At 38.8% G+C, this 24015-nt stretch overlaps 1 protein-coding gene across 1 annotated transcript in view; it reads right to left on the bottom strand.

The window, feature by feature from the left end:
* LOC110962432 (protein unc-13 homolog B-like) overlaps positions 1–16466 on the bottom strand; it is a 242079-nt gene extending 225613 nt beyond the window's left edge. Inside the window, exon 1 of the mRNA XM_051950402.1 lies at positions 16214–16466. Within this exon, the coding sequence (XP_051806362.1) occupies positions 16214–16235 (22 nt within the window). The 5' untranslated portion in view covers positions 16236–16466. The remainder of the gene's footprint in view (positions 1–16213) is intronic.
* Between the last annotated feature and the right edge of the window lie 7549 nt (positions 16467–24015).

Genomic DNA, 24015 nt, shown 5'->3' with positions numbered 1-24015 from the left:
TGGAGTTTACATGTCAAATGGACAATTTGGTTTACATTTGCTATTAGCTGTTATATGATTGATCCCAGGGTAGCAATTAGTTGTTTTTGGTCAAGTAGGGAGTTGGCTCAGACTTTGAGCAGCATCATTGATCTGGTGGGGATGTGCTGTCTAGCTTTTGTGTTGAGCCCCTCGAGAGCTCATCTCAGCAGCACAAACATGAGGTTTTATGACATCTTTTATGATCTAGCACTGTGCAAATTAAACAAACAGTGGCCTCTGTCAGAGTAGAATCTGAAACCTCCGATCAAAAGACCAGTTATAATGCTCAAAATGTAGTTTTACTGTCTGTAAGAGTGTCTCATAATCAAAACTTTTAAGTCACATCACTTTTGTTCAAGCCAAATGTTGACGTTGAAGCGCTGCAGAAGCAAAGTGCTGCTTTCAGCTCTGTCACTTAAATTCACTGCGCTCCAAACCGCAGCAGACAAGCTAAATTGTTTGGCTGATGTTTTCTCTTCTGTTTGCCAGTAAAGTGATCATCGCCACCTTTCAGGATCGTGGTTGCTGAAGATGTATCCCTCTCTCTGCGTTTTATCCCTACACTCATACAGCCTTTTTATATTTGTGATAGTGTGACAATCTGTGAGGTTGTCATTTCACGGTTGAGAGGTGCCAGCTGCCAAGGATCTCATCCCGCTCTCAAGTAATGCATCGCACAAAGTTGGTCACACATTAAAACAAAAAGCAGAGTGTGCCCAAAGATCTCGGACTCTTTGGGAGTACATTTCATTTTAACTTTCTCCTGTTTCCAAAAGACGTCACTGCAGTGGGCTGAATCTCAAACTGTGGATTTTGTACCGTGTCCCACAAAGAACTGGACTAGTTGGGGCTCCGGAGGGCAACCTGCAACCAAAAATCTGTCAGGTGCAACTAAGCATTTAATTGGTCATTTAATATGGTGCACCTGACATTCAGCAGGTTTTCTGTGTGTTTCTGGGCCTTGGTAGATGAAATCACTTGGCTTTACCATGAGTAAATCTGACATTAGAACATTTTATTTCACTTCTACTTGTCTGAGTGGCTTCACTGCAGTAACTGAATGGAGAATAGAAGCTTCTCTGTGCACATATGCCAAGCTAGTATTTACCAATAGTCTGTATGAGAGGCGTTCAGGGGACATCAGCAAATTGTAGTGTCTACTGATAGTCTGCACGTGAGGCATTTAGGGGATGTCTGTAATTTGTAGCTTCAGAAAACAACCTAGGTTACATTCTTACCATTTAAACTATGAGTTTCTGCGAGCACATCAAACTACTGCAAGTAAATTCTCAACATGTGGAAACCTTAATATGTGACAAAACAGCCAACATTAGGCAAGGACTGCAGACATAGCATAACCAGGAAAAGAGCTTTTGCTGTCAGAGCATGTTTTGAAGTCAAATGTTGAAAAAAAATGCTAAATTTTTCCAAAAAGCTCATCCTGTGCCATGCCAGGTGAATTGCCTGCAGAGCAGTTTGAAAGTAAGGATTTAGCAGTAGTTTGAAATAAGGATTAAACAAAAGTCTGTAAGATGACGTAATCCTGTGCAGTTGCATAGCTTGGATAGGAGATTTCTGTTTGAAAATAGTGATGTTTTGGAGTCAAATTTCAATTATTATTGGGTCTCCATAAATAAATTTGCAACCCATTACAAATGCAGCCACTTGCATTGTTATGCACTAGTCAATTTACACATAACGACATGTTTTGTTCACAAAACTGTCCTGCGGTGACTCGTGTTTGGTCAACCCTGGACACAAATGCCTTCTTCTGGTTTTATAATCCATCGGTTGGACTCACAGCAGATAGATTAAACCAAAACAGATCGAAACTGCAGCAGCAGAATCAGAGACCCTGTCAGAACCTGGCACCTATAATGCAGCTCAATCACAAGCAGCTTGTTCTGAGGTTTAAGGGGTTTTACATGAAGAAGCTTCTGGCCTCAATCTGAGATGAGGCAGCAGAGGTAAACTGGTAAACTCAGTCTTTTCTTGAAACTGATTCAGGTTATGCGTGACAGGACATTAATCTGGCTTTACAAGCTCCTTCTGAAGACACATAAAGCTTCCTAAAAGCTTTTTTATATATGTTGTCATATATATCAAAAAGTGTATACACAGAAGGCCACATTATGTTATGTCTTATGTGTCTGTTTAGGGCATCTTAATTCTGATTTTGGCTTCCAACAATCAAACATACTCGATTGCAATGATGATATTTAAAATTATCTACTCATAGAAAACAGTTTATGTAGATAAAATCATTTGGCTTCAACTTTGGTAAATCTGAAATTAAAGCACCTTATCTCACTTTTTTTAAACTAATTTTTGCTGATTCTTTTTTCTGAGTTGCTGCACTGTAGTAACTTAATGGACACGAGAAGCTTCTCTGTGCACAGCTACCTCGCTAGCATCTACTATACCCTGTACGAGAGGCATTTAGGGAACATCTGTAAATTGGAATGTGTATCGATAAGCAGATATTCAGTAAGTGAGGCATTTTGTTTATAGTTTCACACATATTTTGCCTCAACAAGAATTCAGAATTAAGGTTAAGATGGTTTCAAGCCTTATTTCCAGATTTGTACATTAGCAGGAATGTAGCATAACATAAACGTGAAAGAAGTGCAATAAAATTATCAATGAATAATCCTGATAAATAATTAAGAATCTCATTATTGATTGAATTTATTAGGAGTTTCAGTTTGCTGATAATTGTGCAGCTGTTTCTACACATTTAGAGTTTGTTGTCAGTATATATATTGAAAACTTGCACATGTGCGTTGGTAGCTCTCCTTCAACACTGTTGATATTAAAATCACCCATTGCTAGAAAAAGCAGAAACCTGTGGATTACTTGGTTTCAAACTGGTTTAATCTGACAGTAAAACTCTGAATTTCACTTTTTTCAAATTATTCTTTGGTCACTGAGCTGCTGTGCTGCAGCAACTAAATGGAGACTAGAAGCTTCTCTGTGCACAACCGGATATTTAGCATCTACTGTAGCCTGCATGTGAGGCATTTAGGGAACATCTGTAAATTTCAATGTGTATTCAGTACATATTCAGCAAGTGAAGCATTTTGGGTTCAATTTGCTTTATATTTTGCCTCTGGGAGATGCACTGAATTTATGTGAAGACAGTCTTTGCACAGGAATGTAGCACCAAATAAAATCGAATTTAATGAAAGTGCCTTAAAATTTTTTGCCTCTAAAATGAAACAATAATCCCAATAAATAATTCAGAATCTCATTATTGGTTGTTGAAGTATCATGGCCTGATTTCGCACCCCTTTCTATTCATTTTGTTGAAGTGTCAGTATTTATCTTTAAAACTACTGTGTTTTTGTAGTTTAATTTAACACAGCTATAGCATCAGTTGCAGAAAAGATATGTCGAGTCAGTTATGTCAAAAAATACAGACTCGAATCCCGCCATTACTACAATGTAACCTATATCAGAATCAGTCTCTAAAAGCTGCACAAAAGGTCACATCAGTGCTTGCAGAAGTCAGCATCCCTGTGGGCTGATCAGAGGTAGTAAAGCAGCCCTGATATGAGACACGTGTCCGCCGGAGTGATTGTATGAGAGGATGCGTGCTGCTGGTGACCGAGCGTTTGGCCGGTGGGATAATCCCTCCGAGCTAATGCCTTAAGCGGGGCTGAAACCTACCAGACCCTGCTGCATTGTGCTCTGGATGAATGACAAACAGAGACAGTTGTGTGGGAAAAGCAGAAACATTTTTTCTTTTGACTTGATGGAATAAAGGGCAGCTCAGTTTTGACATCACGGAGCACGCGAAGCCGTTTTTATGTGCTGAACAAAGTGAAGATGTCAGAAAAGCTACAGCGGCTGTTTGGGAGGGGGAAAAAAACCAGAGAGCTGATGTTCACGTGATGAGTCGTGCACTGGATTAAACCTGCTGCTGAGGAGCTGCACTGCATCACAATCATTATGTCACAGTCACATCTGTAATGTCTTCGTGTGCAACAGATGACCAACAACTCAGTTTCTGACAAAGGCATTTTGGTTTTTAATTGCGTATGTTGGACCTATACTGCCTCTTTAAATCCTATCCTGAAACACATCTGTGTTCCTCAACTCAACCTTAAAAGTTGCTTTTAAATTGTTATGGTCTTTTTCCTTTCATTTGTTTTAGTTATATCTTATAGATTTTCTTTATTTTAGAAATCTAACTTTACTTTTAGCACATTTGTCATTAAAACTGTACTAAAATTTGAATTGAAAGTACACTCAGATGTTAACTTAATAATACACATTATCCATACACAAGCTTATCAAAAAAAAGAACAAATATGCTTCGCTTCACCTATTAACTGCAAAGAAAACTTTTTTTTCCACATTTTTAGACGAATTTTGACACTTTCTGTCATTATTTCTATCAGCAATCCACCAAAGTACTGCCACATAATTACAACAAAGTCTAATAAGTGAAACAATGTCAAACCAGATCATCCAAGCTTCTTCTGAAAGAGGGCTAAGTAGAAATGCTAAAAGTCCATCAACGCACAGGAAACCATCCAGGAACAACAGGTGAACCAGGAAGTAGGTCTGTAAATTTTACTGAACGTTTACAGGAAACTTTAGGTAATAATTTATTTCTCTTATCTGATTCATTTGGCTCACCTGTGGGTTTGTTCAGTACCGTTCTTCTTCAAATTTCCCACATATTCAACTTGGTGGACTCAGTACAATACTACTTGCAGGTGTATTCAGGAAAACGAGAAAAATAAACTCAAGTTCTGCTAATAAGTGGTTGAGGTATCTATCCTGAGTTAGCTAAAAGCATGATGGCTAAGAAGAAAAAAACATTTTGATGAATGACAAAGTTTTTAAAGGTAAAGGTTTTCAATCCATATCAAGATCCAAGACTAACACACAACAGATCAATCCAGACAGAACTTTCAGCCTGCCTTTGAAGACATAATGATTTGACAATATCACAAAGCCCAAATGATTATATGTCATTTCCACTGTACACCGATGACATTCTTCTCTTCATTAGGCTGAGAGCTCCGACTGCGACCACTTACCGGACGTTCTGGTGGCTCTGGTTTCATTCCCTTTGAAGTGACATGTGAAAGTGTGGCTTTGAAGTTCAGTGGAAAGACCCTCTCAGTGATGAATTAAAGACATTTTCGAGCCTCTGAAGCCTCACGTCTACCACATAGAGACAACACAGCAGCATGTTCAGAAGAAGTCTTAATTCTCTGAAACCAGCCCACATAGAGCAAGAACTAACAGAGGGGGTTTCGTCTCAACTCTGTGATTGCTTCTCTGAAGTTTGGTGTAATGATCAGATCTTTGACAGCTGAACACGTTTCCTCATCTCTTTTCTCCTAGACCATCTCAGTTGTTTGAAATTCGCCTGGAGTGACTAATAATTAATAAGTGTGCAGGTTGACATTTTATGTCTATATCTGGATGAGTGTCAGTTTCTGCTTAAGCTCCCATCCAGGTTTCTGAAATCAATATATGATGTTGCAATGCAAAGACAAAAAACATCCACTTGATAAAGTTCAAGTCTAAGTTCCTTGAAGGAGTTACAAAAAAGAGGTTAGTTAAGGAGGTCACCAAGACACCTATGAGTCCTCTGATAAACTTACACAAAAGAGACTCATGTGGGAGGTCACCAGGACAGCTATGATTCCTCTGAGGGAGTTAGAGGAAAGAGACTAATGAGGGAGGCAACCAAGACAGCTGTGATTAATCTGAAGGCGTTACAAGAAAGAGACTAGCAATTGAGGCCACCAAGACACCTATGACCCCTCTGAAGGAGTTACAAGAAAGAGACTAGTGAGGGAGGCCACCAAGACAATTATGATTCCTCTGATGGAGTTACAAGAAAGAGACTATTAAGGGAGGTTACCAAGACACCTATGACCCCTCTGAAGGAGTTACAAGAAAGAGACTAGTGAGGGAGGCCACCAAGACAATTATGATTCCTCTGATGGAGTTACAAGAAAGAGACTATTAAGGGAGGTTACCAAGACACCTATGACCCCTCTGAAGGAGTTACAAGACAGAGACTAGTGAGGGAGGCCACCAAGACATTCATGACTTCGCTGAAGGAGCTACAAGAAAGAAACTAGTGAAAGAGGCCACCAAGACATTTATGATTCCTCTGAAAGAGTTACAAAGAAGAGGCCAGTGAGGGAAGTCACTAAGACACCTATGACTCTTCTGAAGGAGTAACATGAACGAGATTCTAGTGAGGGAGGCCACCAAGACACCTATGACTCCTCTGAAGGAGAAACAAGCTTCATCACCGAGTGTTGCCTGTTCTTCACCAGTCGAAGAGAAAGCCACTGTGGAAAAAGCTCATATTAAATCTGGACTAAAGTTCAGCAGAAGACGTGGGAAACTCTGAAGTCAACTTGAAGAAGGTTCTTCAGTCTAATGAGATCTAAGAGAATACATACAAGGCCTTAGGGAAAGATGATGTCTGCGTTTACGTAAAAAAGAACTAAATTTGTCAGATGTTAAAAAAAAAAAAGGGAAAAAAAACACTGGCATGCTCAGCAGCAGTCTAAGTCTCTCAAACCAGCCCACATACAGCGAGACTTTTCACCTTCTCAACGTCTCAGCTTTCCCCCCTGAAGTTTGGTTTAATGATCAGATCTTTAGGCACTGAAGTTCTCGCAACTCCTCTTTTTTCTTTGTCCACCTCAGTTGCTTGGGTGAGACTCTGCAGGAGTGACTAATAATTAATAAGTGCACAGGTTGACATTTAAGGTGTATATGTGGCTGAGTGTCAGTCACTTTCTTCCTCTAATTGAGGGGTTCAAACTTCCGACACATATCATCCAGATATCACCAGCACATACCTCCATCATATAAAGAACTCAGTAAATTATACTGTGGGCTACAATTAGAGTGTTGTTTTTAGCCTATAAATGCTAAAGTCGCAGCACAGCATACTTAAAACTAAACCAAAGCATCAAAGTAAAAGAGAAGAACTTATTCTCAGGCATAAATACCAGCAATAATCCAGCGCTCCTTACTCATTCTTTTCACTCGTATCTACCTTTAACACCTAATAATATCTTCTGAACAGCAGCAGCGGACCTGACATGCTCCGCTGGCAGACAGGCGTAGACCACAGCAGCGTCATTACAAGAGGCCAGACCGTCGCTCTATTTTTAGCTCTGGTCCTTCGACTCGTGGTGGCTTTGAGTGTGTGCAGGTTGTGGACCTGGTGGCCATGTCATTAACACCCTCTCACTTCCATTAAACGACAGCCCCTGCAGACCCCGAGCTAATAAATACATCTATCATGGATCTAGTACGTGTCGGTCAATATACTCTGACTCAGGTGTGTTTGGGCAGTTTACACACGTCTTTATCCTGCTGCTCTAATGGCGACTTTATACAAACAGACCAAATCCTGCTAATGAAACAATTTAGTGAACCAAAACATACAAAAGACTAAACTACAATAGTGCTAATACCATGATCGTACTAAGAGCTGCAGAAAAACCCTGTGTGCTAAGAGGCTAAAACGTGTTGCATCACTGAGTTGCACCAACAAATCAACCAAGCATGCCAGTTTTAGCTTAGCGCAGACAAATCAGTATCAGTGTGTTCTGTGTGTTAACTAGCAAGTAACAAAAATATCACAGTACAGGTAGGACAGAAAAAGTAGTATTTTTACATATTTTGTCCATCAGAGTGCATTAAAATCTTTGAGAAAATTAAGAAGCATTGCGGTTGGTGCATCCACACAATCAGAAAACTGTTAAAAAAATAAATATTGTAAAAATATATACAGAAAAATTGTGAAAATGTTAATTTGGTGACATTAGATCACTATAAAAATGGATGATGTTACAGCTTATAGTAGTGCAAAAACACACTTGTGCAGTTTTGTCTATAAAAAGAAGGTGCATATACATGTATTATTATATATTTTGTCAATGTAACAGTGAGTTTTTGTCAGTGTTTGGCTAAGTTCAGTTTTCTTACGGCTCTGGGATAGGAGTCATTTTATTTTCTCCAAACGGTAACAACGATCCTCGTAACTCAGCCATACACCAGGTCCTCGGTTTACGACGTCCTCGACCTACAGCGTTTCGTAGTTATGTCGCCCTCTCCCATGAATTTATTAAGAAAGTCCTGTTCCATCATTCCGACGTACGGCGTTTGCGACGTTAAAACAAATTTTACTATACTTGAGTATAGTATGAAGTACCGACTGCAAAAGTAGGGCAGTAATCCAATAGCGATATTTACTGGTGATAGCAATAAGAAAGTTGTTCAACAGAATGTTAAACAGTTTAATTTAAACATAAGAAATAAAAAATTTCTTCTATAAATTGTAAAGTTTGGTTGCATGAAAAACCTCAGGCATGAGCCCACCACTTATTTATCTGTTAATTTATGCTATTTTAATGATTTTTCATTACTGTGGTAACATACGAATTATTAAGAGCGGCTAATTTAATGTATATAATTTTCTTTAATTGCGAAACTCTGCACGTTTTGTTGTCTCATCATAGCCAGACCTGAAATCAACTCATTTAAGGTCAGTGTGTCTGTTTCGTTTCTGCCTCAGCTTAGTCGCTTTTCACTATAAATAAGAATTCAGAAGATCTGAGGCCTGTATAATCACAGCTAATGAAGACTTATAGTTTCGTTATCTATTAGATTTGTGGTTTGCTCTGGACTCGCACGTCATTCTTTGACTTAATTATCTGTTGATGAATTAATTTATTTCCCCCAGAGTCCACAAAACTACAAAACAACTTAAAGTATTTGGTGTCAGTCACACAAATATGACTCTCTTTGCTTTTCGTCGGTGTGTTTAGCTTGTGTACCTCACATCACCCTGCATAAACACAAATTACAGATTTCTCCCCCTGCTGTCTCTCTGCTTCGACGTGATATGGAGCCAATTAGAGCGAGATGCCTGAAGAAGTCCAGGAGTGTTGAACAGGAGGAGGTCCAGGAATGATGACACAAACACAGACATCTTCACTCCCTCAGGCCTTGCATTAATTTTCTCCTCTGTTTGTCTACAAACTATAAAACACGCATAACTTGCATTTAGCAGAACCAGAACCACTTTTCTGTCCAGTACAAATAAAGGTGTAGCAGGGGATGACGTCAAGCTGCACCGTATTGAGCTACATTTCATCAATACTTAATCTAGGATGTATTGGTTGGACCAAAGTTAATTTAAAGATGTCACTTTAGACTCTGGGAAAATATAATCAGATTCTTTTAATTGGTTAATAATTTGTACAGCAACCAATTAATCAATGATTGAAACTAAGTGTAAACTGCAATCTTAACAGCACAGCAAACTAAATCAACATTTTTTCTTGATTGTGTTCACATGCAGAGAAATTTCATTATTTATATTCCCATATATGTGATAAATACTAGTATCTAGATTACAGATTGCTGTTTGTGCAGCTGTGACGTTTACAACTCGATTTAATCCAGCATTCCTGTAACTGTTAAATTAATCTGACTGTGTCGATTAAAAATGAGGCCACTTTGGCTTATAGCAGGCCCTGCACTGTTAAATGCTAACACAGCATTGCAGATTTGGCTTTTCCAGCTGTTTTCGGTGTCCTTTTACTGCCTGTGCGACACACTTGTACCGTAAGACCAAATAAGCAACAATATGAGGTCCACTACCGATGAAAGCAGTCATATTGTTGGGCAAACTGGGCAGACATGTGGAACGTCTCTTGGTTGGTGTTTCTGTTCGACATTTGGCTGAAGCTACGCCTGAGTGGGTATTTGGCTGCAGTCAGAAACCAGCACGAGATGTATGTATGCAACAGTACCCCAGTTTCTTTGGTAGTACTCCAGCGTTCTTCAACCCAGGATAAGCCTTTATCTAGGTTTCTGAAAGCGGTATAAGGTAATGCAATGCAAAGAGAAAAGTACATCCAAAAAAGTCCAGGTAGTGCAGTCTATGTTTGGTGGTCGCTGTCAGGACTGTGATCAGTTTAATTTGACTTTGTAGAAAGAGAAGAACAAGACTCGTGAAGGAGGTCACCAAGACACCTATGACGTCTCTTAAGGAGTGAAGAGAAAGGGATTAGTGTGGGAGGCCACTGAGACAACTATGACTCATCTGAAGGAATCAAAAGAAGGAGAATAGGAAGGAGGCCACCAAGACACTTATGACTCCTCTGAAGGAGTTACAAGAAAGAGACTAGTTAGGGAGGCCACCAAGACAACTATGACTCATTTGAAGGAATCAAAAGAAAGATTAGTGACGGAGGCCACCAAGACACACATGATTCCTCAGAAGGAGTTATATGAAAGGGACAAGTGAGGGAGGCCACCGAGACAACTATGATTCATCTGAAGGAATCAAAAGAAAGACTAGTGAAGAGGCCACCAAGACACATATGAGTCCTCTGAAGGAGTTATGGAAAAGAGACCAGTGAGGAGGACACTGAGATAACTATGACTTATCTGAAGGAATCAAAAGAAAGAGAATAGGGAGGAGGCCACCAAGACAACTATGATTCCTCTGAAGGAGTTACAAGAAAGAGACTATTGAGGAGGCCAACAAGACAGCTATGAGTCATCTGAAAGAGCTATGAGAAAGGGACTAGTGAGGGAGGCCACAAAGACAACTATGATTCATTTGAAGGAATCAAAAGAAAGACTAGTGAGGGAGGCCACCAAGACAACTATGACTCTTCTGTAGGAGGTAAAAGCTTCAGCGGTCAGCAGTCATACTGTGTATGTAAAAAATAAATTCTAATTTGTCAGATCTTAAAAAAATGCATTAAAATGTAAGTATACAACAGCATTGGTATTTATAAAATGCAAACTGGATCTAGAGGAAATACCCGGTAATCTGTAAAAAACAAACAAAGAAAAAATCACACAATTATTTGGCATAATGCTGCAGTAACCAGCTTGCAGGAATCATTGTATATATATCATACTGCTATTTTCTTAGTCTAAATACCAGCCTAAAATATCCAGTATTTAGGAGTCTTCACAGCAGCAGACGACAAGAAATTAATGAGTGGTGAGAAGACTTAATTTATGCAATAAATTACTGTAAAAATAAAACGAAATGTTAACAGTAGTGCACATTTTTATAATTAGAAATACAGTTAAATGCTGTAAAAATCCGATGCTTTTACTGGAACCACCTGTATAAAGCAGCAATTATATTTAGGATTTAGGCAGCTAAAAATATAATTCATGACTTCACACTGATGCACTGAGATTTTCTTTATTGGGGTAAATAATCTCTCCTTGGTTTCTTAAAATACAATGCACACTGGTGACCACAGCTGCAACTTTCCAGCAAAATATGTGTATTTTCCCCATGTATGTGTCACCATTTCAAAAATAAAAGCACTGTACATCCCTGATCCCTAGAAGAAAAAGTCTGATTTAAGACAAATGGCCCACAGAGAGGATTAAGAGAAGGGAAAAGGATGCAGACACGAGGAAGTAGCCCGATCATGAAGGGGATGGAATGAAGGAGGAAGTGAAGTCCGGCATCCCACGTGAGTCGCACTCCAACACACACATATATACAAGCATAAACACTCGGAGGACAGCAACAGCAGCAGATGGCCGGAGGATTATTCCCCCTCCATCCCCACCCCCAGCCTCCCAGACGGGCCGCTCAGGCTTTGCTTATATCAGTCAGTCCAGTACTGGTGAGCTGGCTGACCTGCTCTGTCCTCACCTACTGTCCTCACCTGTGGCATCTGGTGGCCTACAAAAACACTTATTACCTTCATGAGTCCAAACCAAACCATTATTGAATAAAAATTACACAAGCTCCCATTTTTTTAGAGGTTTGGATCCCTCCCTGAATGTATTTACTGCATCTACCATGCAGGATATTCCCCCCTCTAATGCAGTTTCTTCACAGTAGCTGGTGAAATGACACAATGCCACTACTGTATGCATTTATTCTGCTGCTAATTGCCATCCAGAAATAGCTGAGTGTGGGTACCGGCTGAGCTGTCAGAGACGCTGTCCTCCCATCTTCTGCTTTTGAGTCTCGTTTTTCCTCAGAGGACTGTCAGCCACCATGCAGGTTCTGAGGGCCCTCGACTCGGTGAGGAATGAGGAAAAAGTATCCCGGCTGTTAAGGAACAAGAACGCCACTCCACCGGTTCGTCCACATTTTCTCTCAATGAAATGGAAACTCCAGGTTCCTTTAATCAGGAAGGGCGCATGTACTGAGCAGAAAGATGGAAACTAATGGAGGCGAGTGACGAATTAAAGGAAAGGGCTGAACCTAGGAGGGGATCGGGTGGTTCTGGTGCACTGTGAATGCATTTAGCTGGCGTTATTTAGACAGAAAGTTATTCTGAGCGATCACCTTCATCCTGTGATGAAACATTTTTATTCTGATGACAGCGCTCCCATCCACAGGGCACGGGGGGGAAACTAAATGGTTTAATTAGTCTGAAAATGATGTGAATCAGATGCCGTGGCCTTGACAGTCACCAGATCTCAACCCAGCTGAACACCTGTGAGACGTTTTGGAGCAACACGTTAGACGGCACTCCCTACGACAATCTTTTAAAACACCAAATGACAGGAAAATTACGGAATATCTTTGAAAAAATGGTGTCCGTCCCTCCTGTACAGTTCCAAAGACTTGGAGAATCGATGCCAAGGTGGAGTGAAGCAGGTCTGGCAGCAAATTATGGTGCAACAACTTAAGAAAACACTTAGATTTTCCATATATATATTTATTCTTTTGTAGACGATATATTTATGCTTTTTCATTCCACTCCACATTTTTACATGTTAGAAGTTAGTAAGGTTAGACATGAAAACTACTTGGTTAGGGTTGAGACACATGTCATAGTTGGGTTAAAACACGGCTAACAGTTGGGGTTAGACCTGTGAAAGCCAGAGCGACAGAGGACAAAGGGGCTCCATTATCAAAGGATATGATTGGTTGTTTATGATCCAGGAGGAGAGTAAACCCAGAGTTTATTCATGAAACTGAACATTTGAAATTTTGCATTTAATTTGCGGTCATGGTGGTTCAAATTGAATGTTTTTCGGTGAAACTTTGAAACAATTTTTTTTTCACAATTGATGAAGAATCTACGACCAGTATCACTCATATCTACGTCTGTAACTTCCACTATAAGGTGAACTTATTAGCAAACATTTCTTAAATACACATGCAGCAATTATGGAGCAACATTACCAATCATTTGTCCAACCAAAACTAAAGTTTACAGGCATATACAGGCTAGAGAGATAGAAACCAGCTCAAACTCTCTATAAATGTCGGTGAAGTCGATGGAATCTGCAGCGCTGGGTGATTTTCTGTAGGTTTCTGTTCACCTGCATCAGTAAAACCTCAGTTACAGATGAACATGAACCACACTTGCTCTATCTCTTCGCAAGCTATGAAACAAAATGATGATCTTTTTATAATTCCACTTGTCTGAGCCCAGTGTGAACCCAGCTGTGCTTCACTCCCTCCATCTCATCATCCTGTAATAGAGGAGCCTGGTGCTGGTGGCCTTCCAGCCTTGGGCGGCCAAAGATGAGAAATGGTTTCAAAAGGATCGGTGAGAAACAATACGCCGGGGGCTGAGAGTTAGAGATAGCCACACAATAGTTTGATGGTGTGAAAATCAATCAACATGTCTGTGAAAGGACAGCAATTTGTCATCTGGGAAGGAGCCAAAATGCTAAATGAACAGGGGCCAGTGTGGGATGCGGCCGGTTTTAACCTTTAATTAACTAAACTTTATCTGTCTGGAGACACATGCCGGGTTTCAACAACAACTTCATTCTTTTTCTTTCAGTTGCACAACTGCCCACTACGACTGTTTCCATCTCCCATGAAGCACATTAACTCTTAGTCAAACTCCAAACTCTTCATCAAAATGCGTCTAAAAATGCACATTGTAATGCTAGAGTAGCTTTCTCTCATCTAATTTCACCTCATTTCCACTTGCAAGCCAGTATATTTTCTTCTAGTTGCAAAAAGAAGTTAACAGGTTTCATTTGCATCTATTTTTATAGGTTAATATTTATATTTCAGCCACTAAGAAGACATATAAGACAAGATAAAGATTTTTTTTTAACTTCCAAGCAGCTTTTTCATACCCTGGGGGTCTCACTAGAAACTGAAACTCTTTTAAAATTCATTAAAAGATCTGCAGACTAATTCATTTTTCACCATCTTTGCATTTTCCCCATATTTACTCATATACCTCTGAACTATTTTAGCACACTATTTGTTGATCCAACTGCTCTACGTGCCTTTAATTGCCCCCAGGGAATGAAGAAAGTATTTTTTTAATTGAACTGAATTCAGTTTTTGATGTTCACAGAAGCTCCACATTTAATCAATTTGATGCCAGCTGTGTCAGTCACTTCAATTAATCAGTTTGAATCATTTTTAAGAAAATAAAAGTCAAAATTTTCTGATTCCAGCTTCCTAAATGTGAAGTGTTTCAGGTTTCTTTCCTCCTCTATGACATTATGCGAACTACTTTTGGGTTGTAGCCAAAACCAGACATTTAAGGCTTTGGGAAACATTTTTCACCACTTTCTTCCATTTTAAAGATCGAACAACTGCTTGATTAATCGAAAAGGTAATTGACAGATTAATCAATGATGAAAACAATCTTTTGTTGCAGCCATAATGATCAGTATTTCATTTAAAATTTCCCAGGGGACCTTTAAAGGTTCCTGCAGGTCTTAACTTTCCAGGAGTCACTGCTGTCCTGTAAATATAAAGGCCGCCAAAATCTCCCAAATGTCAGCCACGTACTACAAGCACAACCAAGAAAATAACCACAGTTTGCCAGTTACACAGACTTTCTGATGTGAATCCGGTTTTAGCTCATTAAAGCACTTACAGCTGACACTCTACAGGTTCATTCATCCTTAAAAATAAGTAGAAAGATGTGACTATGTTGAGTACTGGACTTGAAAAGTGTTTTAAGTGTGTTGCTTATTGAATAAACTGTATTTAAGAATTTCAAATCAATAGCTAATATCAATATCTATGATCGCAATTCATCACTCAGATCGCCAACATCAACAGCTCTCCATCTAAGTTTACAACTCACATTGCTTTTTAGTTCAGTTAAGTTTCTGTTTAGGTGGAAATTTAGTTTAGTTCAGGTGTGCTGTTTCTGTTATCTGTCTTTATTTTACATTATATTTAAAAGCAAATCTTCACTAAGCATTTTGGACAATGAATTGATGGACTGATGCTGATTATTTGGCAAAAACGGAACAATTAAATAGGCAAAATTTGAAAAGAGCTGCACAGACGTATATATTTTGATACATATTCCATAAATTTGGTATTTTAAAAGCTAAAATATATGCACAGAATGGTGCATTTAACAGTTCACGGTGATGCTTTTGTAGGCCCATTCTCGAAAAACTAACAACTGGGGCAAGCTCCACTGCAAAAACACAACAATTTTGTGTTATTTTACAGATTTCATGTTGTATTAACTTCTAAAATCCCCAGGAAAAAAAACTGATGGAAAAAAAGGGTAAAAAAAAAAATCTGTATACTATTAGTAAATTATGCTGTTACAATGTGTGAACTTAAAATTACAGTTTCACTGCTTTCAAATTCACTATAAATATTATTTTTAATTTATTACAATCCCATTTTTCGTCTTCTTATTTTATACTATATTGAACAGATGTGCCATTATTTTCTTTTTCATATATATATTGAACATTACTTATACTGTTTCTTAACATATTTTTTGCTGCCAAATTTGTGTTTGTTTTTTTACAGTGTGGTAATGTTTCCTATCAGCCACTTATTATAATGGTGGCAGAGAATAAACTCATGTTTCAGTGATAACCCGCTGAATGTTGCACAGTCAGAGATATTATCACTGTCTGAATCACATTTATCTGATGAGGAACCTGTAAAGTTTGTTCATTTAGTGCAGGAAATTCTCTTTACAGAAAGGGGAGGCAGTTAAAATGCCATTCACACTGCAGTTTTACAAAATAATTTCATTTTGTTTCAGTCTTTCCTACTTAAAGTTTTAGATTTTCATAAATAAATGTTAAATCTTGTACAGGACTGACTACTTTGTTCCCCAAATAAACCCTGACATTCATTCAGAACGCATCATAGTTAAAGTAAAACTCTCCTGCTCTGTACTTCCTTGTAAAAAAAAAAAAAAAACATAAAACCTGTAGCTGCACATACCTCTGACACACAGCAGCGACATCGCAGCGGGATTTCGTGCAACAGTTTCCCCAGGAGCCGAGCAGCCTTCACGGAGTTTGCAGTCCAGGCGCCTGTTGCTCGGCTGTCATTTAGACTGGTCCTAAAACCCTCGGAATAAAAAATAAATAAAAACAAATGCAGAGCTGTGAGGCAGGTGGACGGCCCGAGGTCCTGGGGGTTTAATGGGATGACTGTCACTGACACACACCGACCGACTACCGGCTGAAATCCGGTGGAGCGGGGCGGCTCTTGTGCTGCATTCAAGTACCGCAGTAAAGCTGGGAATTTGGAAAGTCAGCTTTAAAGAGCCGGCAGACGGACTGCAGTTGGATAAACCACTTTACAGGAAACACCTGTCGTGCCAGAAAGTGACCTGCTGCCAGAAACTGATTAGTGTCCGCGTTTTTCTGTTAAAGCTGCAGGTTATAAACGTATATAGCTGCTTTAATCTGAATCATCAACAGCAGATACGTGGAACTTTATGTCTGTTACAGCAAAAGTGTGTCTTATTCTGACCATGAAAATGTAAATCAATATTTTTTTAGAAATTGCAATTCATTCTTTTAAAACATTTACTTGTAAAATTGCAATTTTTACAGTAATTAAATTAGCTAAAATGTTGTTTTAAAGATATTTGTCATTATTGAAGAGACACATTGTGTATATTGAGGATTTAAAAATTGCAAATATTTTTTGACTGGTATTACATATGTACACTTTGTTAAATTATAGATTATACTCAGCAAAACTGCAGAAAAATAAATCCATGCTAACGAAAGAAAACAGGCCAAAATGTTACATATTGTCTACTTGTAAAATATTCATTTTTACAAACAAAACTTAAGTCTTTTACATTACGTAAGTTTTGCTTTATGTAAGTTAGCTAAAAAATATTATTTTGCAGCTATCTGCCGATATTTTCACAGTTTTATGGGTTTATTTAAACATTGCAGTATTCTACTACCTTCGAACATTTTTTTCTTGCACTCTTGCTGCTACATTTTTACAGCTCTTTTTTTACAAGATTTGTTTTAACAATTTTTTGTTGTTTTTTAATATATTTAGTAGTTAATGCTGGCAAACATACACTGAAAATGACCCAACATGTTTAGTTAACTAGTGGCGCTGGAAGTTGTTTTTTTAGGGGAATAACTTAATAGCTGTGGCCTACTTACCACATCTATGCTAGCAGTACCTGTTTGGGTTCATCTAATCCAAGGTTCTCTGTAAAAAAAAAAATCTCCAAAATGAAGGTTGGACGGTCTGCTTAAAGATTCACGGCTGCCGTCCAGTCTTAGGTAGCTGCTAGTGGAGAAAACGCACATCCAAGCCGCAGCAGTCTAGGAGGAGAGGACAAAGAAGGAGAAAATGTCCCAGTGGTGGTGCACTAGTCCAGGCTGCGGCGACTAGCTTGGTGTTAGCTCGTTAGCTCGTTTTATTACTGAATCTACTAAACTCTCAGTTGTGTTCTCATAAAGTGACTTTACCTCATTAACAACCGTCTTCATTAGGTGGGCTGCTTTCTTTGCTGCTAAAACACGTTTTAATGTCTATTTTCACAGAAAAAAACAACTGTTAGAACTTAACCCAGGCTAGCTAAACGCCAACTTAACTGCTAGCAAAGATGGCGTCTCTGTTTCTCCAACTGAAGCCATTTTGTGCTGGTGATAGTTGGATTTTTGACGAAATGGCGGACCTGGCAAGCAAAACTTCGGTGGTCAAAGTTTGCACTTTTAAATTTACATATTGAGTCTTCATTAACTCTCATATATAATAAAATGAAATAAATGAATAAAATCGAATTTCCCGCCTCTGTCTTGTCAGAACAACTGAAAGTGTTGTGTCTGAAAGTAAATGTCTTTCAAACATGTCTTCTACAATATTTAACCTGATATGTGTTTTACATTAATCCAGTAGTTATTACTGGTTAAAATAGTTTAGAAATGATTCAACCTATATAATGCAGTTTTCCACTTACCAAAAAGTGACTGCAGTGCCGACGTTGTGACTGAAATATTATTAATTAATCAACCATCCATCCATTCTCTATACACCGCTTTATCCTCACTAGGGTCACGGGGGGGTGCTGGAGTCTATCCCAGCTGACTCGGCGAAGGCAGGGGACACCCTGGACAGGTCGCCAGTCTGTCACAGGGCTACATATACAGACAAACAATCACACTCACATTCACACCTACGGGCAATTTAGAGTAATCAATTAACCTCAACATATTTTTGGACTGTGGGAGGAAGCCGGAGTGCCCGGAGAAAACCCACACATGCACAGGGAGAACATGCAAACTCCATGCAGAAAGATCCCAGGCCCACCCCAGGATTTGAACCGGGGATCTTGTTGCTGCAAAGCGAAAGTGCTAACCACTACTTCACTGTGCAGCCCTTAATTAATCATATTAATTGAATTTTCTTTCATGATGGTCATATTTATATAGATTACTGTCCACAAAACAGTTGCAAAATAAAGATAATTTCTTGATTAACCTTAATTTTCAGTCAAATAGGTTGATACTGTATGTAATGTTGTAGGTTCTTGACCTTAATATTTAAGCTAGACAGGTAAATTTGATTGATATTTTAATAATGTAGCATCTGAACTGTAATGTTTAAATTATTTGGGTAAATTTCTACAACAAATAACATGGTGGCTGTTAACATTTACTCCTAAACCTGTTATGGACAGTCTCGCAACTCACTTTAGTCCGTTAATTGAATATAATTTTATTAGAAGTTGTCAGAGCTCAAAAACATTGATGCAAACAAATTTTAACCAACAATGGGTTATTGGAGTGTAAATTTGTATTTTAAATCCTATTCGTCCATTTTTGTCTTCATGCAGTTTTTTCTGCATTAGCGGCAACACTTATTAGAAAACAACAACTGTTTCTATTTTTTTTTATCATGATTTTATTTACTGACTGCAGCCTTGTCTGTGTGTTTAGCTTTGTAAATCAAACTGTCCACCCCTGTTGTCTTCTTGTGTGCTGTGTTTGCCTTCTTCCAAACTGGTCCTTTGGTTTGTGTTTGTTCTCACCTGTGACTTGTTGTGTACGCAGTTGTTTTTGCTTGTATAGTTGGCTGTGGACAAGTAGAAAAGGATCATTGCATCAAGAACAAAAAACACAGTAATTTGAACCTCACCCTGTTTAAGTTGCTTGACCGCTAATCTCTTTCTCCATCAGCTTGTTTGGTTTAGGGGTTGTTTCCTCGTTTCTGGCTCTGCTGATTTACCAGTTGTATAAGCTTGCAATATAGCAAACCTTTTCTCTGGCATGTGTGTTTCCCATTTTTGTCACTTAGTTTTCATGCAATCCTTAATAAAAACTGATCAGATTGGTTTATTCTAGGGTTGTTTGTTGGTCTTGTTCAAGAGCTGAACATGCTAATATCATGTGTACACGAAAGGATTAGATCTTAGGGGTTTCTTAGGCATTACAGTAACCTGGCAATAGCCAGATTAATAATTGTGTAGTACTTGATAGTACTCCACAATATCAATCTGGGACCGCTCCATGTAAATCCGTTCGGAGGAAAGAGGCACGGATTGGACAATGCAACAGTATGTCCCGCCTCTGACAGGTTTGTTTTTAGCCAATCGCGGGATCTTCACAACGAGCGGAGCAAATTGGTAGATTAAACTCTTACCAAAACCCGTAGGTAAAAAAGCACAAACATCTTTATCATCCAGAAAGGCGCAAAGTGCCTCTCGTTGTTCTTCCTTCAAAGAAGCGATAGGAGATTGAGCTAAAACTGACTTAATAGCAGCATCTACACGATCGTTGTCCTCCGTTGCCGTGTTTGTTTTGATCTACTGGCGCTTGGTGTCGTCTTCACACCCGGATATCCCGCCCCACACACGAATACTGCTGCGTGATTGGCCCGAACCAACTTGGCTCTGTATGAACAGTGAATGCGGGAGTGGGACAAGATGGTTTCTTGAGAGATTTGTGAACTCACAAATATCGTGAGAAATCAACTTGCTGGCAAGGTTAGCATTACAGGGGTTTGGATTAGAGGAGTGGCAGTTCCTAGTTTTTTTTTCTTGAACTTTTGTTTTCATCCCTTTGTTTAATATAAGTGCTGGGCTTCACTATTGGGCCAAGGTTTCCATTTTGTCACAGATTTGCTCCTCCACTGTTGGGTTTGAAGGCTTTTCCCAATAGAGGATGAGTGATGGAAATGCTTAGTGTTGCTTCACACATGGGTAAAACAATGGTGTTAGAAGAACATCCACAACTGCAGAGGGGTTGCTGCTTTTCCGATTTTTTTTGTTGTTAGTTGTTGGTTGGTTTGTGTTTTTCTGCCCCAACTGTTTTTTGTTGTTGTTGTTTTTACCATGCTCCACAAGTACTGGCACAAAGACTGGGCTCAGGACCATAGGTTCCAAATGGGAAAGACTTTGAGCTTCACATTCACTTTTCAGCATTCTGGTGTATTTTTATGCCACAATTCTGGGACCAGGTGACAATTATAATGGAGTATAATGCAGTAAGGCTCGCCTGTAGATAGAATTTCCTCATTTAACATTACTTCTGCTGAGTCAACACGCACAATCTATAGGCAGTGGTTAGTTTAAGGTAAACAGGATTGGGCAGGGTCAGTTTGTAAATGGCTGTTCCCTGCTGGTTATTGTGCTTTATTGTGTCTTTCAGTGTTTGGACGGTTTGTATGTTTAGGTTGTTAAAAAATGGCCCAATGCACAACCAGGGAGTCTAGTTCTGGTTTGCCCACAACTGTTTGACAGCCTTTATACCAATATCGTGTCTCTGCTCCCCCAAAAAAACATCTGTAAACATCACATAACCTCTATATGCAGTATGTGATTTGAAGGAGCAGTGTAGATGTAAGAAGCTAGAATTTAATTTAAAATGTTTGTTTCATCCTAAGCTCCATCCTTGGTCTTACTGTACAGCTGTATTGTCCCACTGGTGCTTGTCAATCTTGTGCTTTTTCATGCTGTCAGATTTAGTTCTGGAGTAACTGACTTGTCATAATTTATCACATGAACATAATCAACCAGATGCGACTGATTCCATCACTTTTGCCGTTCCTATTAACTCTTACGTTTCTGGCTTGTCATCTTTTTTCAAGGTACAATCAAACAGACAAACCCAGAAAAAGAAGTGCAAAGTGAAGAAAAATCCTTTGTACTGAGGATTTCTGAAGGGTTTTCAAGCTACTACAGTTTCAACTTTCAGTATCGACACAATGCAGACTTGAATTAATCAGTGACCTGATTATTGTTTAGTCTTCATAGTTCAGTGAGCACATGGCATGATTTGGTCCTTCTGTGGCAACTGTAAAAGTCACTGAATCATTTTTTCCCCACTCCCAAAACGCCACTGCACAATTTATACAAACTTCTGGTTTCTAAGTGATTAATAATTTGTATTTTCACCTATGTTTTAGGCTAAAATATTAAGGAAAACCCATCATGTATGCAGCTTTTAAGAGTGGGAAGAACATTTTGCCCAAAAATAGTTAAGTGTGTGTTGAAGTGTTTGAGTTTAATTGCCTTTAAAACATGTACTTTGAGGTCACGGTGTCTGATAACTTCAATTGCGTTTTGCGTCTTCACTCGAGTACGTTTGCTTTTCTTGCTTCATTTCTTTCATGAGCATAATTCCTTATGGCAGTGGAAATGACATTCTTTAAAATGTTTATTTGAATTTTCAATTTCAAAGATTTTGTGGCCCAAAGATTGTTATTTTTACATATTCCCAGTTTTACGGACCACAAATGTTTCAGGAAGTTGAGTTTAATAGCCAGAATCACGAAGGCACAGGAAGATATTTTTTCTTTAACTGCATAATTGCTTCAATAAACTACTTATTACAGAGAATCAGTTTTTTTTTTTTTTGCTTTAATAAGCAGTAGCAGCAAAGCTGTTATTACTAATCTTTGAAATAGTTTGTCAATTCTGAGGAATGACTTTCCAATTATCAGCTGTGTACAAGATGAAGTGTTCAGATAAAGAGATGAAGTGACAGATGCAGTAGACAGCAACATAATGCATTAATTATACTAAATCATTTTACAGATACACAAGCATACATCTAACAAACACCACTGATGGGTTCTCTGTCTTTTGGCAGCTGAGCTCTAAGGCAGTCTTTGGTGGCATCTAGTGGTAGAAAATAAGTACTTCATACTCTAATACACACTGGCCCACTATAAGGGGACAAAACTGTGCAATGGGAATAAAGTAGTTGAGAAAGATGAACTGCATCAGAACAGATTTTGAAGTCTCATGCTTCAGCCTTCAAATCAGTACTACACCAAACCTTTAAAACGGGATTCCTTTTAAGAAATCCATTTCATTCCTCTAGTGAATTTTTAGAGGTTTTCCTTAGAAGTTCACCACCTGTGTTCAATTTTAATTAACTGAACAGAAAAAAAAAAAGACAAGATGTCAGGAATGTTCATTGGTTGCATCCTTTAGCTGGCAGCTCTCATTTTGGAACCATGAAAAACTACAATTTACAGCAAATTAAGTGCAGCATTTCACAGGTAATTAGAAAACAGTCAATTTAGAACAAATTCCTCTAGATCAGGGGTCGGCAACCTTTAACACTCAAAGAGCCATTTCGACCCGTTTCCCACAGAAAAGAAACCACCGGGAGCCGCAAAATCCTTTTGGCATTTAAAATGACAACGCTGCATCTATCGCTTTTTTACCTCTATGCCCTTGTTAATCAGTTGTGATTTAATTACAAATCCTCTAATTAGATTCATTTTTTTTAATCGTGTCCTTCCACTAATATTTATCTTACCTGGTTAATGTCATTTTTGCTCCTGGACCTCATATGTTACGTAATGTTAGCTGGAAATCAATATTTTGCGAATGTCAATTTAACTTGTAAAATCTATTTATCTTAAGCTAATAACTTTTCTCCGGTAAGTCGCTGCCCTATTTTCCAAGACGACACTCCTCTGACTCTCTGACCTGCTGCCTGGATGTGACATCCAGCCGTGTTCTTGCGAGTAACGTGTATTACCCTATCATGAGTACTTTTGACTCAAAGACGTGTCTTTCTTGGAGTGGAGCTTTAATATACAGGTTTGCCATTCTTGAGTACAAAACGATGTGAAACTACAGGCGTTGCTTCTCCACGAGTAAAACAAAAAAAAAAGGCATGAAACGTGTGTGAATCTGAAGCTCCGTGTTGTCTCTCTGCATCAATTTGCGCTCTCATGTCACAGGGGAAAACCCCAGCAACACATCCGGTGGAGTGACACGGCAAAATAAGAGCGGTAATTTCACAATAAAACTATTAAAATGCATTGAAACGCGCCTGAAAGGCATAACAATTTATTTTCCAAAGTTACAGGGAGCCACAACAGAGGGCTGAAAGAGCCGCGGGTTGCCGACCCCTGCTCTAGATTAATGCTGCTGTTGCTTCATGACTGGATTTAAACATTAGCACATTTGCTAATAAACTGGCCTTGCAAAAAAAAAAAAAAAATTAATGCAACTCACAATTGGAAGGAAAATGACAGTCTAAACTCATGTAGGAATTACACTTTATTTTACAGAAGATAAATTCCAACTGTTTCCAAGCAGCTGAAGATGTACCTCCTGACATGTCAGGCCTGAAATGGCAAAGCAAATAATTAGCTGTTGTCAGGTGGTAGACAGAACAGTAGACTTAGAAAAAAAAAAATAAAGTAGTAATAACTAGTCTTACCTCAAGTTGAGCATTCCCCCAAGCTTTAGCTACGCCTGTAGCCAAACTGGCTGGATGGCCCTTGAGGCAGTGAAGTAG

This window comes from Acanthochromis polyacanthus, chromosome 7 (assembly GCF_021347895.1).
Source record: "Acanthochromis polyacanthus isolate Apoly-LR-REF ecotype Palm Island chromosome 7, KAUST_Apoly_ChrSc, whole genome shotgun sequence".
In the NCBI taxonomy this organism is placed as follows: domain Eukaryota; kingdom Metazoa; phylum Chordata; class Actinopteri; family Pomacentridae; genus Acanthochromis; species Acanthochromis polyacanthus.
This window is presented reverse-complemented; position numbering and strand designations above follow the sequence as displayed.